Raw genomic sequence first — 24,955 nt, forward strand, 5'->3', positions numbered from 1 at the left:
AGCCCAGCAATAATATACATTGCAGTTGATTACAGCTTGTTTCGCGAGTATCGCCACACCGGTCGCCTAGATAGCAGCGCCAGCGTCGTTCGCGCGCAGAATTGCTAGCTGTCCGGTATTATTATAGTAAGGTATTTGGCTCCACTCACTATCTTCAAAAATGCAAACTTCAATGTGTAAGCTGAAGCACAACAGTTGAACTTCAAATAAAAAATGACAATCGATAAATAAACCCAAAGCAACCGGAGTACCAACAGTCGAAACAAAAACGCTACGAACTTAAGCACCAGCCCAATATAAACTATACCTCTTATAGGCCATTCGTTATCTCGTGAAATCTACCTGCGAGTGAGGGGAAGCAGAAAGTGACTGAGAAGCTTCCCTCCCTACGAGTCACTTCGCAGCTAGCTAGCTAGCTAGCTCACATACACCACCATAAGGCTCTTACTATAAGCTACGGCGCACGCATCCATTTGGTGACACGAGATAACAAATAACTTACATTTGAATGGGTTATTTATGAAAGGGCCTAAGTCGCTAATTTTGTGAAAATGAGTTTGTAATGTAATACTGCTCTTTGGGTGTAGATGCATCGGTTTAGAAATGAAGAGGACTAAGTTTCACACTCTATAATGCTTAGTAGAAATTATGATACAATTTTTATTTCAACCTTAATTTAAAAATTTCGGCCAGAAAGCAGTTTTTCTTAAATTGCTAACAATTTAGTATTCAAGACTTAGGCCCTTTCATAAATAACCCATTCATTTGTGCTTGTTTATCATCCATTGTATTGTATGTTGTATTTTATATATCGTATTATTATTATCCTTGTGTTGTACCTACTCCATTTTGTATTATATTGTATTTGTTCTCTTTGTATTAGGTTCATTATCGGTATATTTTATTACATTTTGCCTTGATATTATATTTGGTACTGAATTTTGTATGTTAACTGAGCCAAACACGAGGATTTGCTCCTTTGGTTACCGTTTTTTTTCTTGTTATCCACGGTTACCATATAAGTGATTATTTATAATCAGAAGAATATAAGCCTAAATTTAATTTAATTTATAAAAATATGGTATTTGCTAGAGGGATAGACTTACATTCTTGCAGAAATTATATTTATTATATTTCTTATATCTCTTATCACAGAACCATATTAAATCTCTTCAACAAATTCAAACACAGTAATTTATTGTAAATACTTGTACAAATGTATGGCATACACCCAGTAATTAAATAAAGGAATAATAATCATTAATAATTAATTCATTCATGATGTTCAGCCCAAGGTCAAGTCTATCACTGCAATCCTTACATTCTCCAATCTTTCCTATTTTCCGCGTTCCTCTTAGTCTCCGCATATGATCCATATATCTTAATGTCGTTTATCATCTGATATCTTCTTCTGCCCCGAACTTTTCTTCCGTTCTCCATTCCTTCCAATGTATCCTTCAGCAGGCATCTTCTTTTTAGCCAGTGACCAGCAAATTTATGTTTTCTTCCTGATTAATTTCAGCATTATTCTTTCTTCACTTTCTTCACCCACTCTTTCTAGCACAGCTTTATTTCTTATTCCATCTGTCCATTTCACACACTCCATTCACCTCCATAACCATATTTGAAATGCTTCCAGTCGTTTCTCTTCATTTCGTCGTAATGTCCATGTTTATACCCCATACAATGCCACACTCCACAAAACGCACTTCACTGGTCTCTTCCTTAGTTATTTTTCCAGAAATCCGCAAAAGATGCTTCTTTTTCTATTACAAGCTTCCCTTGCCTTGGTATTCTCCTTTTGACTTCCTGGCTGCAGCTTATGTTACTGCTTATAATAATAATAGTTTTATTTTCCCTGGCAGAGTTAAGGCCATCAGGCCTTCTCTTCCACTCAACCAGGATCAAATCACATACAGAAAAAAAAATACATACCGGTATACAAATATGAACTTAAAAATAATAATAAACATAATTGAGTAAAAAAGAGAAATTGAATACATATACACAATCAGTATTAACTTTGAAATAATAACAATAAAAAAAAATATATGTAATAAAAAAAAGAGACTGAATACATAATCACAAACAGAAAAATACATTCTAGTATACAAGTATTAACTTAAAAAAAAAAAAAAAGAATTAATACATATGAATATAATCTCACAACTAAAGGAATAGTACAATTAGTATGATCAGCACAGCACGTGTTACATTGAGACAATGACAATTACCTAGATATTAGTGTTAATGGAAAAATAAAGTAATGACTGTGTAAAATAATAATAATAATAATAATAATAATAATAATAATAATAATAATAATAATAAATAAAAATTGTACCTAAAAACTAGTTCTGTGCATTTAAAATATTTCTAAACAACCTAATTTTAAACAACTGAGGACTAAGACTACCCCTGATTTCCAGCGGCAGCGAATTCCATGAGCGGGCCATGGCTATTGAGAAAGAACTTGAGTACAGAGATGTCTGATGACGTGGTATTGATAGCAACAGATTGTGCTGTGAACGTGTATTACGATTATGTGAAGCTAGGAGAGTAAACAGAGAGGCAAGGTAGTTGGGTGTGGAATCATGTAATCATGGAATCATTATAGTACACCCCAAGTATTTGAAGCTGTTCACGTGTACCTCATTTTAAATTCGCAAGTTTACCTTCTTCAGTTTTCTTCCAATAACCGTGCTCTTGGTCTAGTTTGCATTTATCTTTATCCCTTGCTGCTCTCAGCTGTTGTTTAGCTCCAGTAGCATAGCCCTTAGTATCGTCTCCTCCGCCGTATCATCTTCAAATCTTATGCATTTTATTCGTCTTCCTCCTACTATCATCCCTCCTATGTTCTAAAAGCTGTTCTTCACTGAATCCTACAAGTAGATGTTGAACTGAGTAGGTAATAAAGGGCATCGTTGTCGTACTTCTTCTCTTATTCGACTTTCCTCTCACATTTCTTCTCCTATCCTAACTTTACCCGTTACTGCATATGAAGTTTACTGAGTAGCTCTTAATCAAAGTCGCAGACCTTATAAATAAGGACTGATTTCTTTAAAATTTTAATATCGCAAAAACACCCAACCGAGAGCAGAATATTTCACTGAATTACACGGGTCGTATAATACCGGTCACATTTTTTGTAAGTTGACCACTAGAAGATGGAAAGTGGCCAGCATTTCGCATGATGATCTTGCAGACATGAGGATTAAATCTGAAGATAAAATTGTATTAATTATAGAAATCTAAACAGCAGATCCTACGAATTAAAGACTGTAAATCAGTAATATTTGAGCTTAGAACACTACTTGAAATAGGAACAAATAATACACTGTATCCACACTAAAAGTATACAGATATAACAGCTTATATCGTAACTTGAATAAGGTTTATTAAATAAATTTCTTCTGCTTTGTATAGAGTAACTGAAAAAGTTTTTATTTCCACTAGTACACTTCAATATGAGCACTATTTATAATAATAATAATAATAATAATAATAATAATAATAATAATAATAATAATAATAATAATGATTTTAACTGGCAGAGTTAAGGCCACTCGCCTTCTCTTTCACTCAACCAGTATGATAGAAAATTACTACATTGCTATGAATATAACATAATTAATACAATACAGTTCAGTGCAGTACAATACAATTCAACGCAATACAGTACTACAATACAAGACAATATAATACATAATTAATATAATACAATGACAATTCTTTTTATCTTCAAAACACCAATAAAATAATTATGTAATAATAATAATAATAATAATAATAATAATAATAATAACAATAATAGTCATACCTAAATTAAATTAAATTATTAAACTCGATCACAATTCTGCATTGCTTGGAAAAAGTGACATAACTCAGTTTCCACAAACCTTTTTTGATAATTTATTGACAACTTACACTGGTTTATGTCGATTTGATTTTTTTCTGTATGAATTATTGTAATGGGAGGAATACCTATGTATTTTTTTCCAAGCGAACAGATGTTCCGTAAGTTGTCAATAAATTATGAAAAAAGGTTTGTGGAAACTGACTTGTGTCACTTTTCCCGAGCACTACAGAATTATAACTTCAATTTGACTGCGCCCGTAAGAAATCGTTTAGCCTTTTCTTGAAAGTGGTTATTGTCTGGCAGCCCTAATCTTCTGAGGTAGAGAATTCTATTCACGGGGGACTGAGACAGTAAAAGAGGATGAATAGTGGGATGTTCTAAGGGCAGGAATTGCTAGGATTTGGCTCTCCTGTGACTTGGTGTTTATATTGTGATTGGAGGATAAGTAGTTAAACCGGGAACGAAGATAATTTGGAGTAGAAGTGTGGAGAACTCGAAACAGAAGAGAGAGCGAATGAAGTGTTCTACGGTTACTAAGTTGCAGCCAGGATAAAGGTTTGAACGAGGGTGTAATATGGTCAAATTTGTGAGCATTGCTGAATGAATCTGACACACATATTGTGCACACGCTGCAGCTTGTTCAAAAGTTCAGTTGTCAAGTCTGCAAGTATTACGTCGCAATAGTCAGACAGTGGTAGTACGAGGGTTTGCACTAAAGTCTATAGCTCGACAGGTACCAAAAGATACTCAACCTCTTGCCAGGTGTTTACCAACATATCAGGTGTTATAAGCTCAACTGCTTGAATGACACGCTGTTTCAAATCAATCAAATTACGAACTTTTCTGCTGTACACAAAATTTTTAATAAATCCCCACGCAAAAAAAATTAAAAGAAGTTAAATCCGGTGATCTAGGCGGCCAGGAAGTTGGCCCACCGGTACCAATCCATTTTCTTTGGAAGGTTACTCCAAAAACTATTTAACATTTCGATGGAAGTGTGGTGGAGCACCATCCTGCTGAAATGTTAAACCTGACGGAAATTGCGAAATAGCAAAGTTCTTCAGCATATCAAGGTACGTGACTCCCGTTACTGTAGGCTCCATAAAATATAATGGGCCAATTACTCCATTTTTGTGCATTCCCAACAAGACATTGACTTTTGGCGAATCTCTTTCTTGTTCAGTCACTTGTTCTGAGAACTTCATATACGGCAATTACGACGATTAACCTTCCCGCAAACGTGAAAGGTTGTTTCATTAATGAATAGCAACAAATCGACATACCTGGGATTTTCATCGATACGCCGAATCATCTCATCACAGAAATTAGCTCTCTCGCGACAATCATCTGGTTTGAGTTGATGAAGGAGCTGAAGTTAGTAAGCGCGCATACAGAGACATTTGCGTAGAATCTTCTGAATTGTTGAACGAGGAATCTGCAGTTCCCTACTAGGCTGCCTAATTGATTTACGTGGACTCCTAGCAAATGATTCACGCACCTGATCCACAGTCATTTCGGCCACATGCTTTTTAAATGTTTTCCTGTCTTTGAAATGATGATTCCGTTATCTCGTAGAGCTCTATCCCACTCGTAAATGGATTTGCGTGTAGGAGGATCCACATTCCATGCGCCGCTGAACACGCGTAACTCTATTCAATTCTGCAAGCCAGAGCACGCATTGAACTTTTTGCTGTACCGTCCACATCTCTATTGGGAAGGATCTAGACTGATAAACGCAAATTTTCATCCATGCAACAATAAGCTTGAAACGAAACATTTCACACAACACTGGTCATGGAAAAGGTATGAAACGAAATCTTGGGGAGTTTTTCTATTGATTGAGCTTTATCTTAAGGAAGTATTATATACGATTGTGAAATTATAAGCTTTTATTTCTGTATACTCTTACCCTCTTACTAATAAACCGTGAATAGTTTTTATACGAGACTTATGCAGAGTTGAGACACAAAACGTTACTAATAAACCATGCATAAGAGATGGATGTATAAACAGTCTGTAACTACACAATAGTAATTGCTTTGCAATAATTATATACACGAAACCCCTTGTTTAAGCGTTGTATATAGAGAAAAAATGGCCGTCCCTCTAACAGCTGTTCATATCGACTGTCATTTTATGATGATGGTTGCCTTGTAATCACAGAAGAACAAACCAAATGGCACAGAACAATGAGAATATCACAGTCTAGTATAGTCTATACAGTCGCGAAGCTCAATACGTAGTAAATATGCAAACATTTAGTTGCTCACCACTAGGATCGCTAATATCGCCTCATTACAGGCAATGCAAAATAGTACCGTCACAGTCTATTGTTTCTAGCACCCTCAAAACTCAAGCTTCGTGACTGTATATAGTAGACTGTGATAATATAGTGTGGTAATCGATTAGAGCCAGTTGTACAGGGACATCATTTTATTTTTACTTCAATTTTTATTGTACCTGAGTTTTTGAATATACTTCACTCCCACCCCTTCTACTAAGGAAGTTCCAACTCCACACAGAACCAAGACCGCAGATAGTAAGCAGTACTGAGTTACTGAGTATAGTACGTTCCAGAAATATGTTCGCGTTTTCCAGTGAAAGAGCTTTCAATATTGAATCATATTTTCGCACAGGTACTGTCCGTTTGCCTACGTCGCATCCCGATTTCCCCCACCTGCTTCTGCTCGACCCCTCTGTAATAGCTGGGCTGTCTTAGCTCTTTTCTGAAAACATTAATTTCTCTTAGGAATTGAAAGTTTACGTAATATTATACAGCTGTTTAATTTAACTTAAATAAAAGGGCCTCGTTAAGTAATTAACTGTCACGTGATTTCCTCCCTTTCTACAATCCTGTGGCATAACCACTTGGACGGACAGTAGATAGCATGTCTGAGTAATTTTATATTTTCGGGTCGGGCAGAAGTGAAGATTGAATTTACAGTACGTAGAGTAGGTACAGAATTATTTCAACATGAGTTACTAGTACGAAGGACGAAATTGGCAATTGGAATTAGATGCAATAGTCTATAGTGCGATAATATGCACAAAAGAACTGAAGCCTGTATCGAAATGAACGGCCACCATTTTCAAAATTGTGTTTAAATATTCATATTATGATTATTTTTCAATTTAACTTCTTTCTCTATACTGTACACTAATGTGCTGTAGACAGTATAATATACACTGCATAATGAATACGTTCGCATGGATAACTCAGTTCGTGAGTAAAAACACTTATTCTTAATACAGTACTGTACTTTGATAAAGAAAAACCTAATGAAAATTATCAAACTCAAAATCGCGATATTTCCTAGTTTACGTAAATGGATGAACTACTTTTCTTCCTTCCTATACCTAGTAGAGTGATTTGTGTTTTACGCCAGTATCATCGAACTCCAGTCTTGGAGGGGGGGAGCAAGCGGTGTTTTCGGTTCTCTAAAGGTATAGGCAGGTTAATATTAAAAATGTTAGTAAAAATAAAATGATGTCCCTGTACTATCGATACTTAACACGGCACACTAGAGTGCTCTACCGGATGCATTAGAGAACCTCAGATATTCTATTACCTTTCGTAATGACGAAACTATGACGTAGCTGTGTAACAGTTATACTGCTATACACGACGTATGTAGTGATTATTAGTAAGGAATTTACACACGACTTATAAACTAACTACTCACTGTATAAGACGGTTAAACGTCTGTATATAGAGTTTTTATTAGCAAGACCGTTAGTGTAGACACGGTGTACATAAGTGACAAAAAAAACCGGACTGACCCTTGTAGCTAATTTCAGAGCCTTGTTCACTCAGAGCACAATAGACTGGTAACTAAGACTTTCGTGGTTCGAATCCTGCCTGGGAAGGGAACTTTTTTTTGTTCCTTATTCAAATTTATTCCCAATACTTTCCGATTGCAGCGATATTTTACTACTTAATTAACTTATTATTCCCAGAACATGAATTTTACCAGCAATCGAAAAGTATTGGGAATACATTTGAATAAGGAACAAAATAAGTTTCCTACCCAGGCAGGATTAGAACCACGAAAGTCTTAGTTACCAGTCTATCGTGCTCTGGATTGAAGAAGATTCTGAAATCAGCTACAAGGGCCAGTCCGTTTCTTTTTTTTTTTTTTTTTTTTTTTTTTTTTTTTTTTTTTTTTTTGCCACTACATTGCAATTGTGATCCATCACCCTCGAATGAAAATTCCTATTGTGTAATTATTCCTTGTGTGAATTGTCTTTGGGTGAATTACTCTGTGTGTATTTTCCTTCATGTCAATTGACTGGCTTGCGAATTACCTTTGTGTTAATATTCCCTGTGTGAAAGTTCCTAGAACCGTTCACTCATCGTCATTTTGTATTCAAAGTACATGCGTCTCCATAAAATAGTTCGTTACATTGTAAATTTATAACATTTGTTCATAAACTCGCAACAATTTCTGAAATTAATTGCACGACTAGATCTGTTCTCTAAAATGGATTCATAGCTGCGCATGCAGTCAATATTATCACCTATATTATCCATAATATTATTCTTATTTGTTACTTATTCGCATCATCGTATATTTTCGACGTGAATACGTCTATGTTCGCGATAAAATGTAGGTCTAGATTTCTGTATAGGGTAAGTGAAGGTATTAACCCCATGCAGGTTATATCGCCGTATAATATTTTATAATTAGTTGCGTGGAAATATGTATTGGCAGCCCTAGTCAGAGAAGTCTGGTGCTTAGAGGAACCTTTCTTAAACATCTGGAACCAACAATGAAACGGATATCTGTTTTTAGTGTGAGTTTAACAACCTTTAAGTGAAGTTCGCGTTTGAGCTGACCGTCCAGTGACGTGAATGTTGTATTCTGTATAAAGTAAGTAAAGATATTGAATTTTAAATACTACAGTGAATAATGAAATTTTATGAGAAATTCGTTTATATGCATCCTTAAGTTTAGTAGAATGGTGTTGTTTTAAAATTTACAATATATTATGTTGATTATTCATTTAAAATATAACTTGCGACTGCAGGTAATAACGTCATCTCGCTGCGAGAATATCCTAAACTTCGATTTAGTATGTGATAATAGCAGTTAGTTTAATCATCTGTAAATTAAGGATAATCGACCGGACTTAGGTACCACGAAATCTGCGACATGAGTAGCACAAAGAAACTGGACCTTGTTCACTATGTGAAGACGGTTGTGCACCACTCAATGACAGTGACCTTGATTGAATTTTTTAAAGTTATGTGGTAATGTGCATTGAGATGTTTTTGTTGCCCCTAATCATTTATAGTTATTTAATTCTGTAACATAATCTTATGTTTGTCACTCTTGTTTATAAAGATGTTTCTTTGTTTTATGGCTCCGGCATGTATACAGATGGCTCTGTTATGGTCTTAACTCTGCCAGCTAAAATAAATAATAATAATAATAATAATAATAATAATAATAATAATTATTATTATTATTATTATTATTATTATTATTATTATTATTATTATTATTATTATTATAATTATTATTATAATTATTATTATTATTATTATTATTATTATTATTATTATTATTATTATTATTATTAGAATAATAAGAAGAAGAAATTCTCTGTGTACGCAGAGGATTTTATAAATACGTTTTTGTTTCATGAAAAATTAACACAACTGATCATCGCTGCTGCGTCTTAAGCCTTCATTTGTCAGCCATTTTGTAAATAATGTCTCCTAGCTACAGTTTTGTGAATTACGCTTCGTTTGTTCATTCATTAATTTTTCCAGATATCACTGCAACTGTTACTGGATCACTGAATGTGATGTTTCAGATCACTCTTAAAATATAACAAAGACAAATGGTGGATGATCTCGTGCACCACCCTGTACGCACGGGATTTCCATTCATCCTAACGATATTGACGTGAAAGAGGAAGTGGTTAATAGTTCTTTTGTTGAGGCCTGGATAATGAGAATGATTTCCAAAGGTTACAAGTAAAGTAAATAATAAAAATTTTAGGCCGGTATCAGACTACAAAAACAGCGGACTTCTTTTGTTTTATTGAATGAATTAGGCCGTGTCTCAAAGCTACATTTTCAGCTGAAGTGAACTAGATTGTTGACTAAATAACCGGATGTGACGTCAGAAGTTATGATCCAAAGCTACTTAGTGCATAGCAATCAAGTCTGTAGTAGCTAGTAAACGAAAATGCTTGCTTGATTGTTAACTTGTTCACTAAACAAACATGGATACCTCATCAGCAAACGGGGTTATGAAATTTGATGATGCTTTGGAAGTGAAATAATGTAAATATAATGTAGAATAACACGTTAACTTTGAACACTGACATTGTTAGTACCTTCTGTACAATGTTTTAAATATTACTGTAATATATTAAGTCCTTATTTTTTCCACATAATTCGTAATGAAACTGCATTAGGACACTGCCTTCTTAATTCAGTGCTGCACCATGATGTCATGGTTTTTAGGAAAATAATCTATGGAGAAGGCCATGTTTCAAGCATACATTTCCAAAGCTCCCTAGTGTGTAGTTTACAAGTCACCTAGTTGCTAGTCACTAGTGTGTAGTATGGACTTGAGCTTTGAGACACGGCCTAAATATCATGCTCAGTCATTGTGTAGTCATTAGCGTCATAAGTTTTAATTTTAACACTCATTCTTCTTACAAATTTTGGGTGGAAAATGATATATTTCTTTACTTTTCCAATTTAATCTTTGATTTTTCCTCTTTAAAATGGTATATCACGCATCATTGAACTATACTATATCCACGTTAATTTTCCGTTTTTCTCAGAAGGGAACGCAGTAATATGTATGTCTTATGTTAACTTTTATTTTCCGGATGTCTAGGTTTTCCATACAAAACGAACATTTTCTCAGCTTCTGTTTAATCTAGAAAGCTAAAATTTTCAGGACCTGTTTATTTGGGTATTTTACATCTACTGATACAAAGCTTTTGAACTTTATTAAGTTTTGGAAGTGTTAAAGGGAATAGAGAAAACTTATTTCTTAGTAAAGAAATAAATAGAACTACTGCTTCAGTATAAAGTCAAGTTATGTGTTCATAAGGAGTAATAAATGAGCTGTCTAACTTCAACAATTTTTTTTTTTCAGAAAAAGTTTCTTATATAATAGCTACATAATTTAACATTGTCAAGATAGGCAGTTTCGTGTCCACCTAAACCAGGCCTGAAGGATTTATGCGTTAGCTTGAGCGATCTTCAGATAGCGGTCTCCTTCTACTCCCGCAATTGTGTTAACCGTGGACATAAGAATCGATCAGTGGCGTGCAATGTGTAGGCTACATTTACATTTGTTGTAAACAGAAAATTAAATGTAGTATTTATGTACATGTGTAGACGAAGCACGTCTTGCACTCATTGTGAATGGCACATCACTGAACCTCTGCGTTGTTTATCGTTCCTATCCACCTGTCCGTAGCTGCTTTCTCTGTGAGCGCGAGCGCGCTCAGAGGAGGCTTACCCCCAGTCCTGAAGCCATATTAAGGTATATAAACTGCGGAACAATTACTCCACTCCATATAACGAAATTAAGACTATTTATTTTAGAAATTTTGTTATGTGAGCAGTGCCTACAGTGCAGTGCTTAGAATTCAGTGATGTCAAAGCAAGCGCATTTTTCTGATCTTTACGTTGTGCTCGGGCATCAAGCGCTAAGTATGGAAAGAGGAAGGATTGTGTATATGAATAAGCAACCTGTTGGATTAAGAAAACAGTGGTGCACAAACTTCAAACGGAACGTCAAATTTTATGTCGTTATTTTTATATGGCTGCTTTCTGTTTAATATTATCTATATTGCCTGTAAAACAAAAGTACTAACACTGATTTCTTAATATTGCACTTGTGTTTTAAATCTTAATAACATAATAGAGAGTAAAGAAGGAATATTCACTTAAATTCCATAGTAGTATAATATTATACTGTATTAACTGGATGAAACACATCATTCATAAAGAAAGTGATATTCCAAAGAAAGAGATTGAGTATGACATGATAAGTTGGAATTTATATTGATGGTATCTTTAGCCTTACAAAAGTAATCAATAAACTAATCAAAACAATATTACAGTACAAAGCAAAGTTACCTACGTACTGTATCTGTTTTAAGAGTAACTAATATTACATAACAAAACTCTTATCGCATTATGCTTTTAAGGTGATATTTGTGACCAACTTCCTATCATCAGTATATTAAATTATTTTCTCGAAATCTGCTGAAGCTATAGAGCTGACATTTTTACAACACATGGACACGTATCTTTTGCTTATGATGTAACAGTGGTTGCGTTGTTAATTCATTTCCTTACAAACAATTTCCATGCGAATATTTTCAAAATTTTCAATACACTATCTTCAGTAATACGTATATACGGTATATTAGATTTACGAAAACATTCTGTAAGTCTATTAAATAAATAGGCCTATACCTGAAAATTTCACTTTTCTATACGAAAAGTTGAGAAAATATTTCTTTTGGATAAGAAAAATCAAACTTGTGAAAAATGAGCATTAAAATTAAAACTTACATTCTTATAATGCACTTATACTTCTCAGGAAAATCTAAAAATTAACATGGATACAGTTGTAATAAGTTCTCTTCCCTTTATCTATTGAATCAGTGCTGGCCATCCCTGTATATAGCTCGACCAAGCGGCATATACCACCTCTTTCTTCTGTCTCTTTCCTTTCCGCTGTAAAGCGCTCAGGCTCTCCTGGGCTCTAAAGCGCGCGCTTGCTCCTGTGGGCATCAATTGACATGCCTGGCTTAGATAGACACCACGCCCCTGGGATTTAGAAGTTTTCATATTATTTTATATCGTTTTATGTCAGTTGAAGTGTAATGTTTAAAACGTATTTTTCATAAAGGAACTTTGTCCATTATTCACTAACAGTTGCTGATTGTCACACGGGTTTCTTTTCAGTTGAAATTTAAAGTAATAGTCTATGACTAGAGGCATAAAATTACAATTGTAATCTCTCAACTCTTGGCCTACAACATTTGAATACTTGTTTACAAATCGAATAGAAGAAGAGCATAACGCTATCAACGAGCTAAAACGTGACAGTCGTCAAATACGAATATGTCAGACTTGTTGGGGGATGAATTACTTATAACGTACACAAGACACGATTTTAACATCAAGTATCATGTTTGTAAAGTCACTCATAGTATTGCGCTTTGTGACAGTTTTAAAATTGTATTTGCAGCTGACTTAGTTGTCCTCGACTATCATGCTTTCCACTGCGTCCGAAATTCGCCAGTTCGAATCCGTCCAAGGGCAATAAGTTTTTAGGGAGAAAATATCCGTGGCACAGCTTTCTTGAAAATAGAAATAAAGATCGAGATATATCCGGTATATAATGTAATGTATGTATGTATGTATGTATGTAATGTATGTTATGTAATGTATGTATATAAGTATAATTTAATGAAAATGACTTTAAATATTTATTCTTTTCAAAATAACTAAACATAGGATCATTATTGTAACATTTCAATTTAAAAACATTTTTTCACATAATATTACATAAGTTACTAAAAAAACCGATGCACCTAAAAGTTAACATAGCACCCTTTAAAATATTCCTAACTATTATTGGAAGCCATCTGTAAAAATTGAATTAATTTATATCCACAACTTCCTGTGCATCTGAAGTTTAACATTAGCAAAATTATAATATTTTTTCATGCGTTCACCTATGAGTCCACTTAAGGGGTTAGGTACAGCTTACACCAGTAAAATTTTGGAAATATTCAACATTTTTTTCCTCCATTAATGTATCTTGTACAATAATGAAAATTAGTATGTGTAAAACACTGTCCTGCTATATGTAAAAATATTTTTACGATTAAAAAAGTTATTTACATTTTTTTAAATTCATTTCACTGTACAGTGATGAAGCGTTTCCCACATAACTCAAAAACTATCTAACATTCTAATGTGTGTATTTATGCATGTCATATCTAACTTTGTTAGATTGTCTGATAAAAAATAAATTTATTTAAAAAAATGGCCATATCAGTATTTTCTTCCAACACAAAATAAAAGAAATGTTATTTGTTAAGGAATGTAGTTGAAAGAGCATGATATTGTAAACATGAGTTTCAGCAATAAAATAAACGAGAGAGAACATAAAAAAAAGTTAACAAGGTTATGACTTATGAAGGAAACGCTTCATCACTGCACAGTGAACTGCCACCGTTTTTTAATTTAAAAAATATATAAATAATTTTTTAATCGTAAAAATATTTTTTACAAATAGCAGAAGGACAGTGTTTTACAAATACCAATTTTCATTTATGTACAAGATACAGTAATGGAGGAAAAAAAAGTTGAATATTTCCAAACATTTTACTGCTGTAAGCTGTACCTAACCCCTTAAACTCGCTAGAAAGAAAATAAATTTCGACCTTCCTGCCGCAGAATCTGCTTCTAGCACAGGAATTGAACAAAAGTCCACCTATTTTGTAGCTACTATTAAATGGGAGTTAGTGAAAGATAGCTCTGTTCATAAAAGTTAGTTATTTGGTAATTATAGTTTTTATGGGACTCAAAATACACAAAGGAAGATAAAGAAATTAAATCACTATCGTCAAGCACATCGTAACAGTGTGGTCACGTAACATTCCACCTGATACAAGATATGGTGTATCATGTTTTCATGTTCTTTTTGGAATTAAGTTGCTTAGAATTTGAATGTTATCCGATTATGAACATAACAGTCATAAAAACACGTCATAAACTGTGAGGACGTAAATGAAGTGTTATTGACAGTTTAAACGCTGAGAGCAGCGAAAGCTTCTGTTTTGCAATCAACTTCGTCTCCATTCTTTCAACAGTCGGAGAGAGATGTGATTTAAAATAGTTTTGTGGTTAACAATAATTACGCAGCTGTACTATCTATTGAAGTCAACAGAACAAATTAATATGGTTACTATAAGATGGAATGGTAAGTCATACTCATTCGTTGCATTCTAATATGAGTTACTTATCAATTCAAGACTAATCTACCGTTCACGCCTATGTGATATGATTTATGCTTAAAATACTGAAGACAATATAATCTGCGTCATGTATTTCGAAGAATCAAAATTAATGTGGCGAAACGTTTTTGGGACAAACTCTCCTGCTTCCACCAATATCTGATCAGTAGAGATGAACAAAACTAACTGCCGCTCTCGCTCGCTGTGTTCGTTGCATTTGTCTTTCGAGTCTCGCTCGTCATTCTCGAAATAGCATTTGGTCGGCGTGGAAAGATTTCGTAACTTTGAATAACATACATCATTGAAATAAATAACATTATAAATGTTTAAATGAGACAAAAGGAACAACAGAACAGTATCTTAGTTATCAAAATGTTCTGGTTCTATTATACTAGTGGCTTTTGCAGCAAATGCCGCAAACTAAGTTGATTAGACATTCAAATAAACATTTTTCAGATTTATTTTCAATGAAGAATACCAGACATTCTGAAAGTTATTTGCTTCCATAATAAAGAAAGATACTCACTTTCGAGCCAATACTGAAGAGAACCACGCATATAAATATCTACACCACACCGCCATTAAATATATGAAAAATACCCAACCCCACTTGATTAATAACTATAAAAATATTTGATTTTTAATAATATTATTGTCTTACGTAAGTTTTATAGTTTTCAGTAACATATACTATATATACTATATAGCCGCCACTCAGTAAAATATAGAAATCAAAATCTAATTTAAGTTATTCTCTACATGTACTTATATAACCCCAAAACGTTTCACTTTCATATCATCAATAGCATTAATATGTATATTTAATGAAAAATATTCACATCATGGAATTAACTACAATAATATTTTATTTCTAATGGTAATAATGTTATCAAACCACCTCAAGTTTTGTAGTTTTTAATATCCAATACACAGCTGTACCCAGAAAATTACACACCACAGAATCGAACCTGTAAATTATTTTTAGTAAGTTAAGTTTTTAATAACAAATTTAATCTGAGCTCTAAATATGTCAGCATTCTTGCAGATCATGGCCTTCGTGTAATATTGTTTACTGTAATGTGTGTTTATTTTATTCTGAAATGCAATTAGCTATAAAAAACAATTCTCAAATAAATCCTTTTCATTTCTAAGAAACATAAAACATAACGTTAATATCCTTTTACTTGAGATTACACACTTGATCTCAAACATATGAAAAGAAAATTTGCTTTATATCGTGTAACACTCTTTTAAGGATGCATAAAAATAAATAAACTTTGAAGAAAACTCTTTCATAACGTAAAATTACATTTCATTCATCATCAGTCTATACATGAATAAACTAAGAACACATTATTGGTTATTTGAAACGGGTGCCGAAGGGGGTGAGAGGATTTCTCATTCCCCTGGCGCCGACCCTGAAGCAAAGATTACAGTAATATAATAAACAGGGCGCCGATTTTGATGACCTGAAAACCCCTAAAAATTACCTGTAAAATGACCCAAAATAGACTATGTTAGAAAATGATCTAAAATGCTAAAAAAAAAAAAAAGATCGGAAAATAAACAATCCTACACATAACTAGTAAAAATCCTATCTACCGGCTCCCCTTATCATTTCAACAGATGACAGTGTACATTATATAGGCTACATCCGAAGATTCTGGAATGTGAATGACCGGCGGTTGTCGGCGAGGACATTGTTATACATTGGTATCCCCGTATAAACGTATAAAATTTCCCACACGAATACAAATTTTCCCCACAACCTACAGTATGAGCCACAATTAATAATTAATTCGGCTATAACTAAATGTTTAAATTTATCTTCAAATGTATCTTTTGAAGAGGTGGAAAAATTCAAATACTTGGGAGCAACAGTAACAAATATAAAGATACTCGGGAGGAAATTAAATACAGAATAAATATGAGAAATGCGTGTTATTATTCGGTTGAGAAGCTTTTATCATCCAGTCTGCTGTCAAAAAATCTGAAAATTAGAATTCATAAAACAGTTTTATTACCGGTTGTTCTTTATGGTTGTGAAACTTGGACTCTCACTTTGAGAGAGGAACATAGGTTAAGGGTGTTTGAGAATAAGGTGCTTAGGAAAATATTTGGGGCTAAGAGGGATGAAGTTACAGGAGAATGGAGAAAGTTACACAACACAGAACTGCACGCATTGTATTCTTCACCTGACATAATTAGGAACATTAAATCCAGAAGTTTGAGATGGGCAGGGCATGTAGCACATATAGGTGAATCCAGAAATGCATATAGAGTGTTAGTTGGGAGGCCGGAGGGAAAAATACCTTTGGGGAGGCCGAGACATAGATGGGAATATAATACTAAAATGGATTTGAGGGAAGTGGGATATGATGATAGAGACTGGATTAATCTTGTTCAGGATAGGGACCAATGGCGGGCTTATGTGAGGGCGGCAATGAACCTCCGGGTTCCTTAAAAGCCAGTAAGTAAGTAAGTAAGTAAGTATAATTAAATGTTTAACTACAATGAAAGAAAGAATCAAAATATCATTCACCAAACCTCCTCCAAATTTAGCATAGTGTATCCTAATGGCGGAAACTAAAATGGACGTTAGTGACTTCAAAGGAACTGCAGTTCAATGCATTTGTTTGGAATGCAGAGCGTACAATCAGATGAGAGCTTCATCTCTATTCTATTTCTCTTCTTCCTTTTTGCATCACTTACTATCGAGAAAATTCTTTTAGATTCCGCATTTGTATGGGGTAGTGTCAGTACTAATTTTGCGAGTTGTCCTATATTGGGAAATTTTAGTTCGTGATTTAAGTCTTAGCTTAAATGAGTAAAACATCACATTAAATTTTTTAAAATACACAAAAAAAAGGTCTAAAATTTAAAAAAATGACCTAAAAGATTAAAACAGCGAAAAATGACCAAAAATGACGTAAAAACTCTACATTTCTGTAACCAGCTGCTCGTATCCAGGATTCATATATTTACGGGCGTTACAAAGGATGTAAAAAAATGGCGTCATCAAACTCCGCGCCCTGGTAATGAATAATAAAATGTACAATCAACGTATTATTAATTACAATTGGATCACACCCTGAAAAGCAAGATTTACTGTAGTCCCGTCGCTCTAATTTCCGGCAGCCAATCGCGTTGCAGGTCGGCTACATTTAAACATGTGCTTCTTGTGATTCGCTGATGAAGACGTCATTCATTTCTTAAGGCTCGATAAATAATATAATCGCCCGCCATTTTGGCTCTTTCGTTGGCAATCGCAGAAAGCACACGAAGACGTTATTTGCCGCTCAATTATTTGCTGAAGTACAGTGCGTTTGATTTATTATCATAGGAGCTACGACATGATAATATTTAACGGTGTGGCAAATAGATTCCTCGTATGGTAGCTCGGCAACGAAAGAACAAAAATGGCGAACGATACTACCTATCTAGACTTTATAGAGCCTTCACTTCCTAAGACGTAAGCAAAGAGGAGGAGTCACGCCGGGAATAACAGCGTCGCGTTATATAACAATAATTATTTCTTCCAGTTTTCAGGATTGTTGCTGCAACCGCTGTAATAACACTGATGTGCCACGGTTGCAACTCCATGCAGTGGAAACATATCAAAGATGTAACCACATTTTCATGGGATTTCTTGAAGGTAATGTTCTGCATACTTCAGAACAGTGTTTCTCATCCTCCTGTGTAAACGTGTTCCCTTACACTTCCAATATTTGTAAGTGCTACGCCATAGTATGTCGTAAATACAGGATGAGGCAAGAGGAAAAGCCCATACTCTGAGAGTGATTTAATGGGTGATTCTAAAGGACTAAAGCATCATATAAACATGTGTAGGTCTATTAGTCTTAACGGTTTTGGAGAAGACCAATCGAAACCATGAGGATCTGGAAGAGTGCACGTGATAGTAAGTTAAGAGATCGTTTAATTGTCCCTTTCTCTTTACACAACGTGTTAAAAAATGACACCGTCAACCTCGATGAATTTTGTAACAAAAATCATGTACTTTTTGGAGGGATAATTTGTGTTTTAATTGTCTTACCATGTAGAATATTGTTTACACCTTCAAAATTAAATATAGTGTCATCTATCTGACCACTCCAGGAATCCAGAAGTAGTAGTGTCTTTCTTGACATTCGGCAGAAATTATCTCTTCAACCATCTTCTCACGTTTCTTTGGTCCACTCTCTATATACGTAAACATATAGGAGTATTTTGTTGTCTGTTGAATATAATAAAATGCACAACTCGACTAAAATTTAATTACGAGTAAATTATACGTCACACCAAACTATATTTTTACTATACTTTTTTCAAAGAGAGAAACATTTTATTTAGGGTCTGTTGTAATCTATTTACATACACAAATACTCTCAATACAATCGAATATTTCAATTATCATTAGATATGTTATAGGAATTTAAGTTTAAATGAATTTTGATTTGAGAAATATTTCCTTTCACTAGCATTATATCTTTATTTGCATTTGGAACCCACATTACAAACTGATATCTGATATAAGTAACGTTTCTTTTACTACCTTCATTGATTCCAAATCAAGTTATTTAATCAGTAAGGAATTTTAAAATTACGCGTACATTTCAACAAAACTGCTTAAATGTCATGGAAGTAAGTTATTCTTGGAATTTCGCTTGTTTTAAATAGTCGTCAAAACATATACATATAATCCTGAGATTTATCAATATTTCTTGGTAAAAGTCACGGTCGACTCTAGTGGAAGGTCGGAAGGCTCAACTTGGCAACACTGTGCCGTCTGCTGTTGTCAGTCATACAGCTGTCACACTTCGCTAACAGAACCAAAGCGTTTTAATGCTATTATCAGAAGAAAACCGTTGAAAAGTTTATCATACGTCGTACAAGTATAATACATTACTGATTATAGATATATACATTTGTAAAAAAGTAAAGTAATCGTCTTATATATTTTTAAAATCTTGAACAATGTAATCTCTTAATAAATTGCTGTAATTTAATACAAGGATTCGTTAGGGGTATGTCGTGTCTTCATTATTTTTGTCATTATTTCCCACATGCTACAGTTTTATATCTTAATATATAAAATTGAATGTGGGTATGTATGTATGTATGTATGTATGTTCTCTATAAAAATCGATACGCTTTGACCAATATGTGTCAAAGTTTGCACATTTAACCTTCATAACCAGGAGAAGAACATTGGCTACATTAAAATTGTGCAAATGGAAGTTAAATTAATTAAAACTATAAAATATAAAAATAAATAGATCAAATCTTCATGTATAATATTAAAATACAAAATCTTCTACAGTCAATTGTTCTTTTATTATTGTCTGTTGTATTCAACATCGACTTTCACGAGACCTTGGAAATTTTAACACGAAATTAAATTACATTGTTGTTACAGATCGCGAAGGCTAAAACCAGATAATTCATGCAATAAGTATCTTTACGCAGTCCAGGACCGTATTATGAATTCCTCGGTGCAGTTTTGTAGATAGTGAGCAAACTGTTTTATACAACTGAATTCTAGAATTCTTTGAAACTACAAGGATTGCTACCACATAATTTACTTAATAATGAATAACCAATAGTACTATTGCGAACTATTGACCCACCAAAATCATGCACGAATAAGAATTGGTGTGAAAAACTCTTACGAAACGTAATAAAATTGGCAATATTAACTGCAAAAATAAAAGGAGATGTTTTTATTCCACGTATTGCTAGGATACTCATTCACTTTTAAGCAATGCAATTTCAATGCCACTAGCATTTGTAGTGGCCATATTAAAATGAAGCTCAAAGACAGTCGCTCAAAGTTGCAGACGTTAACTTAAAAACTGCGTGTTTTTCACATCCTCAACTATATTTTATACAAAGAAGTGAAAAAAAAAATTACACATATCAATAACCAATTCAATGATACTTTTGTCATGTTGCTAATGTAGTATGTGAATGTACATAATCCCACTGAAAATAACGTATTAATTCTCAAAATATTATTGTTCACGTTGCAAAATTAGTATGTTAAGCGTTGTGGAAATAAAAATCTGTTAATTTCTAAAATATCGGTAGGCCTATAAGTTTCTCAGAATATTAGTATTTATGTTAAAAAATGACTTATTGCGAGTTTATATTATATCTGTATTTTGTGTATAAAAATAGAAAAAATATAATATGTTCTGAATTTATGAGATATAGTTTCAAGTTATATTAAAAAAAAGAACTGGGTATGATATAAGTGGGTGTACAGCGGTCAAGAGGTAAAAAAATCTTCTAATATAAATTAAATTATATATGTATACTGTATATTGATTCGATGCTGAAACTGATCAGAAAGGGGAGAAGGAATTATATTTTCGTTGGGTTTTACTTTGTTTATGGTTTGATTTTTCTATGACTTTATTTGTATTTTTGGCGCTGTGGAAGAGAAGGCCTAATGGCCTTAACTACACCAGAACAAACAAACAAACAAATAAATAAATGAATAAAAACAAATAAATAAATAAAAACCAGTAAATAAATAAATTTAAAACAACAGTTAACGTCAGGCACATGATATGTTTTCTTTTCGGTGGCTGATTTACAACTGTTTTAAATTGAGTTAACCTTGGCAGGCATTTGGCTGAGTTCATTAATTCATGTAAGTGACGTTAAGTAAAGATTCATCTTTATGGGCGAGGAAAGCTTAGTAAAGACAATTCGTTTTGTTTGTGTATAGTTAGGTTTCCGAGATTTCCGAAAATTTAATAACCAGTTTAATTAAAAATAGAAGCAGAAAGGAAAACCCGGGCAACGCCGGGTGCTTTCAGCTAGTTATTTATAAAAAATATTCCATTACATTAAGTACAAAACTCAAACAAATACAATTCTTAGGAGTGAATATTAAAACATTTTGTCACATTGTACTTTATTTAGGTCATAGGCCTACGTTGGTTTTGAGTCAGAATTAATAGATCTATCCAGTTGGGCTAGGCCACTTTTTTCAAACTTCAGTACCGTAATATTAATTCATAAAAAGACACTTTAGATATCTTAAAAGCACTCATGTCTTTATTATTGTTGCAATGTAAAGTACAAAATCTGAAGGAAGAGTAAAGTCCTCCTCGATTCAAAGTATAAACATAAATACCTCTCTTGATTGTTGGTTTCTATTCCTATCAAGTAATCCACAAAGTGAGCAATGTAATTTTGAGGATACCTTGAAAGAGGCATAAGCTGATATGTTCAGAAGGCTGAATGTACCTATTATCTTCAAAGCTAAAAGTATCAGGGTTTTTGGTTAACTCTAAACAAATGGAGCGACCGGTACATCTATCATTTCGTTTCTTTCTGGTTCTATATCGTCTGTTGTTTTAAATGTTTCCGAGGACCATTTTAGAAATCCATACTTGGCTGATTTCATGACAAAAGTTAAAAAGAAAAACTCAGCATAAATTCTAAATACTCTTCAATACGCGAAAGCAAGGCTTAAATCGCATAGTACACCACTCGCTCGTAGAAAGACTGATGCCTGATGCATATGTTGCCAAGTTTATGCCTTCCGACCTTCTACAGTACTAGAGTCGACCGTGTAAAAGTTCAAAATACATTAATCTAATAAGATATTTCGGGGTTTTACCGCACTATAACGGTAAATGTTAGGTTATACCAGTAAATTCTAACATTTACCGCTCTTCGTTCATTTACGGTAACATTTACACCGATTGCGGTTCGCTGAGGGTTTGCCTGATTGAGATGTATGCTAGTAATATCCATGAAGACCATCATTAAGCTAGTAATGGTGCTCTACATCTTCTTCAATATTTCTGGAGGACTTAAGTCTAGGCGTATTTTTTGGCTTATTGTGTGCTCCAAATTCAGAGAATACGCAACTAGATTCAAATATGAATTTTCAAAGTTTGACTGTTTAATAGTTGTCATTGATTAACTAGCGGACTTACTCGTGTTAATTATGCAAGTTTGTCCGGCTTACAGCTATTTCGGTGCTTCAACACACCATCCTCAGAGTCTACTAGATCTCGGCGTCATCTCGAATTTCTCTGCCTGTTATGCGGGTGCGTTTGATTGTTGAAAGGTTTTGAAAAGTGGAGTCAAATAGTGTGTGTGTGTGTACTGAAATTGATCTGTGCATTGAGAATTTGATCGGGGTGTGTTTTAGTGTGTTTGTGTATTTCGAATTGTTCTAGTGTGTTGAGTTTTTGGTTCTTGGGTTGTATGTGTAGGATTTCCATGTCTGCATTTATGTTCTCAACACACAGATCAATTTCAGTAGACACACACACTATTTGACTCCACTTTCCAACACCTTTCAACAGTCAAACGCACCCACATAACAGGCAGAGAAATTCGAGATGACGCCGAGATCTAGTAGGCTCTGAGGATGGTGTGTTGAAGCACCGAAACAGCTATAAGCCGCACAAACTTACATAATTAACACGAGTAAGTCCGCTAGTTAATCAATTACATACATTCAAGTGTTAAAAGTAGAGTACGCAAGATTCAAAATGGATGTTTAATAGTCTCTAAATAATTCATAATTATGTTCTTGATAATTGTGATAGCGTCGATATTGTGTTAATGCTGTTTATAATGTCGATGTTGGCGCTGTTTATTTACAATAAACATTCGCAGATTGTGCTACGTAACAACTCAGGCAACGTGGTGACGTCACCACTGAGTGTGTCTGTGCTGCTGGCCATGGTGCAACAGGGTGCTGAGGGTGCCACTCTCTCGCAGCTAACGACCGTCCTCCGCGCTGCGCCCCCTGAGAACTTGCAAGACTTCAGCCAGCTGTCCCACTGCTACAAGGTGAGTCAGTCCCATTCAATATTAAGAGAGAATGATATATTATCACTAGATCTCCAATCTGAGGATAAATGCCAATTTTCCGTTCCCGAACACTTTTCCCAGTCTAGTTTTCTTAAGGGGAGAGAATAGTATTTTTTTTAACTTTTTTCCTATTTGATGTAAAATATTAATTTTTTGTATGTAGAGAGCTCATAGCTGTGGCAACTCAACCAAATAAAAATATTTTGAAAAAAAATTATTTGGGGGCCCAAATTTAAAAAAAATATACCCAATGCAGGATTGTACTAAAACCGATATATCTAAACCGTTTTTAAAGATAGATTCAAGCCGTTTTTGCAATGTATTTGCAAAAGCATGTTCTACAAACTGTCTTTAACAGAATTTTGATATTAGTCCCTACGTTTGTAAAATAAGCAATTAAAATTTGATAACAATTTTCTGATTTCCTTTCTTACAAACAAACGGACTTATTTTTAAAATGAAATTAATTAACAAAATTCTGTTACAGAGAAAAGTTTCCTAATATTCTAAAGAATGTGTGTTCTAAATTTCATGCATGCATCTTTAATAGTTCAGAAATTATATCCATTTTTGTCTGGCAATGTAGCAAAAAAGAAATGAAGTTACTGGAAACCGATAAAAGTGGGCGTGTGATTTAAAAATCCATAGCGCAGGAAGTTTAAAAATGACGTTTCAACATCCGATAAGGGCACAAATACCCACAAAATGTTATGCTATACACTCCACACATATCACATATATTTTAAAGATTTTTTTTTTTAATTTACTCACTTTTTACAAAAAAATACCATCCTCTCCCCTTAAATCTGACATTCCCACTGTCAAATTTTATAATCCCAATGGCCATTTTTCCCAATTTCGTTTTCCCTTACTATTGGAAATACTGCTTACTTATTACTAACTTATTTCTTTTTTTCTTTCAAAGAGAGAGGGTTACATCGATGAGTAATTCCTAAAATAAAGGCAAGTTATCAATTAGTAAATGGACAGAAAATTTACTTTGTACATTCGGCCTGGTTGGCGAGTTGGTATAGCGCTGGCCTTCTATGCCCAAGGTTGCGGGTTCGATCCCGGGCCAGGTCGATGGCATTTAAGTGTGCTTAAATGCGACAGGCTGATGTCAGTAGATTTACTGGCATGTAAAAGAACTCCTGCGGGACAAAATTCCGGCATATCTGGCGACGCTGATTTAACCTCTGCAGCTGCGAGCGTCGTTAAATAAAACATAACATTTAC

The 24,955-nt window shown here is 33.9% G+C and overlaps 1 protein-coding gene across 1 annotated transcript in view; it reads left to right on the forward strand.

Moving 5' to 3' along the window:
• Window positions 1-24,955, forward strand: part of LOC138702314 (leukocyte elastase inhibitor-like) — a 163,491-nt gene that overhangs the window by 119,819 nt on the left and 18,717 nt on the right. The window contains exons 2-3 of the mRNA XM_069829904.1: window positions 18,418-18,530; window positions 23,522-23,698. Of these exons, the coding sequence (XP_069686005.1) occupies window positions 18,456-18,530; window positions 23,522-23,698 (252 nt within the window). The 5' untranslated portion in view covers window positions 18,418-18,455. The remainder of the gene's footprint in view (window positions 1-18,417; window positions 18,531-23,521; window positions 23,699-24,955) is intronic.

This window comes from Periplaneta americana, chromosome 6, assembly GCF_040183065.1.
Source record: "Periplaneta americana isolate PAMFEO1 chromosome 6, P.americana_PAMFEO1_priV1, whole genome shotgun sequence".
Classification (NCBI taxonomy): Eukaryota; Metazoa; Arthropoda; class Insecta; order Blattodea; family Blattidae; genus Periplaneta; species Periplaneta americana.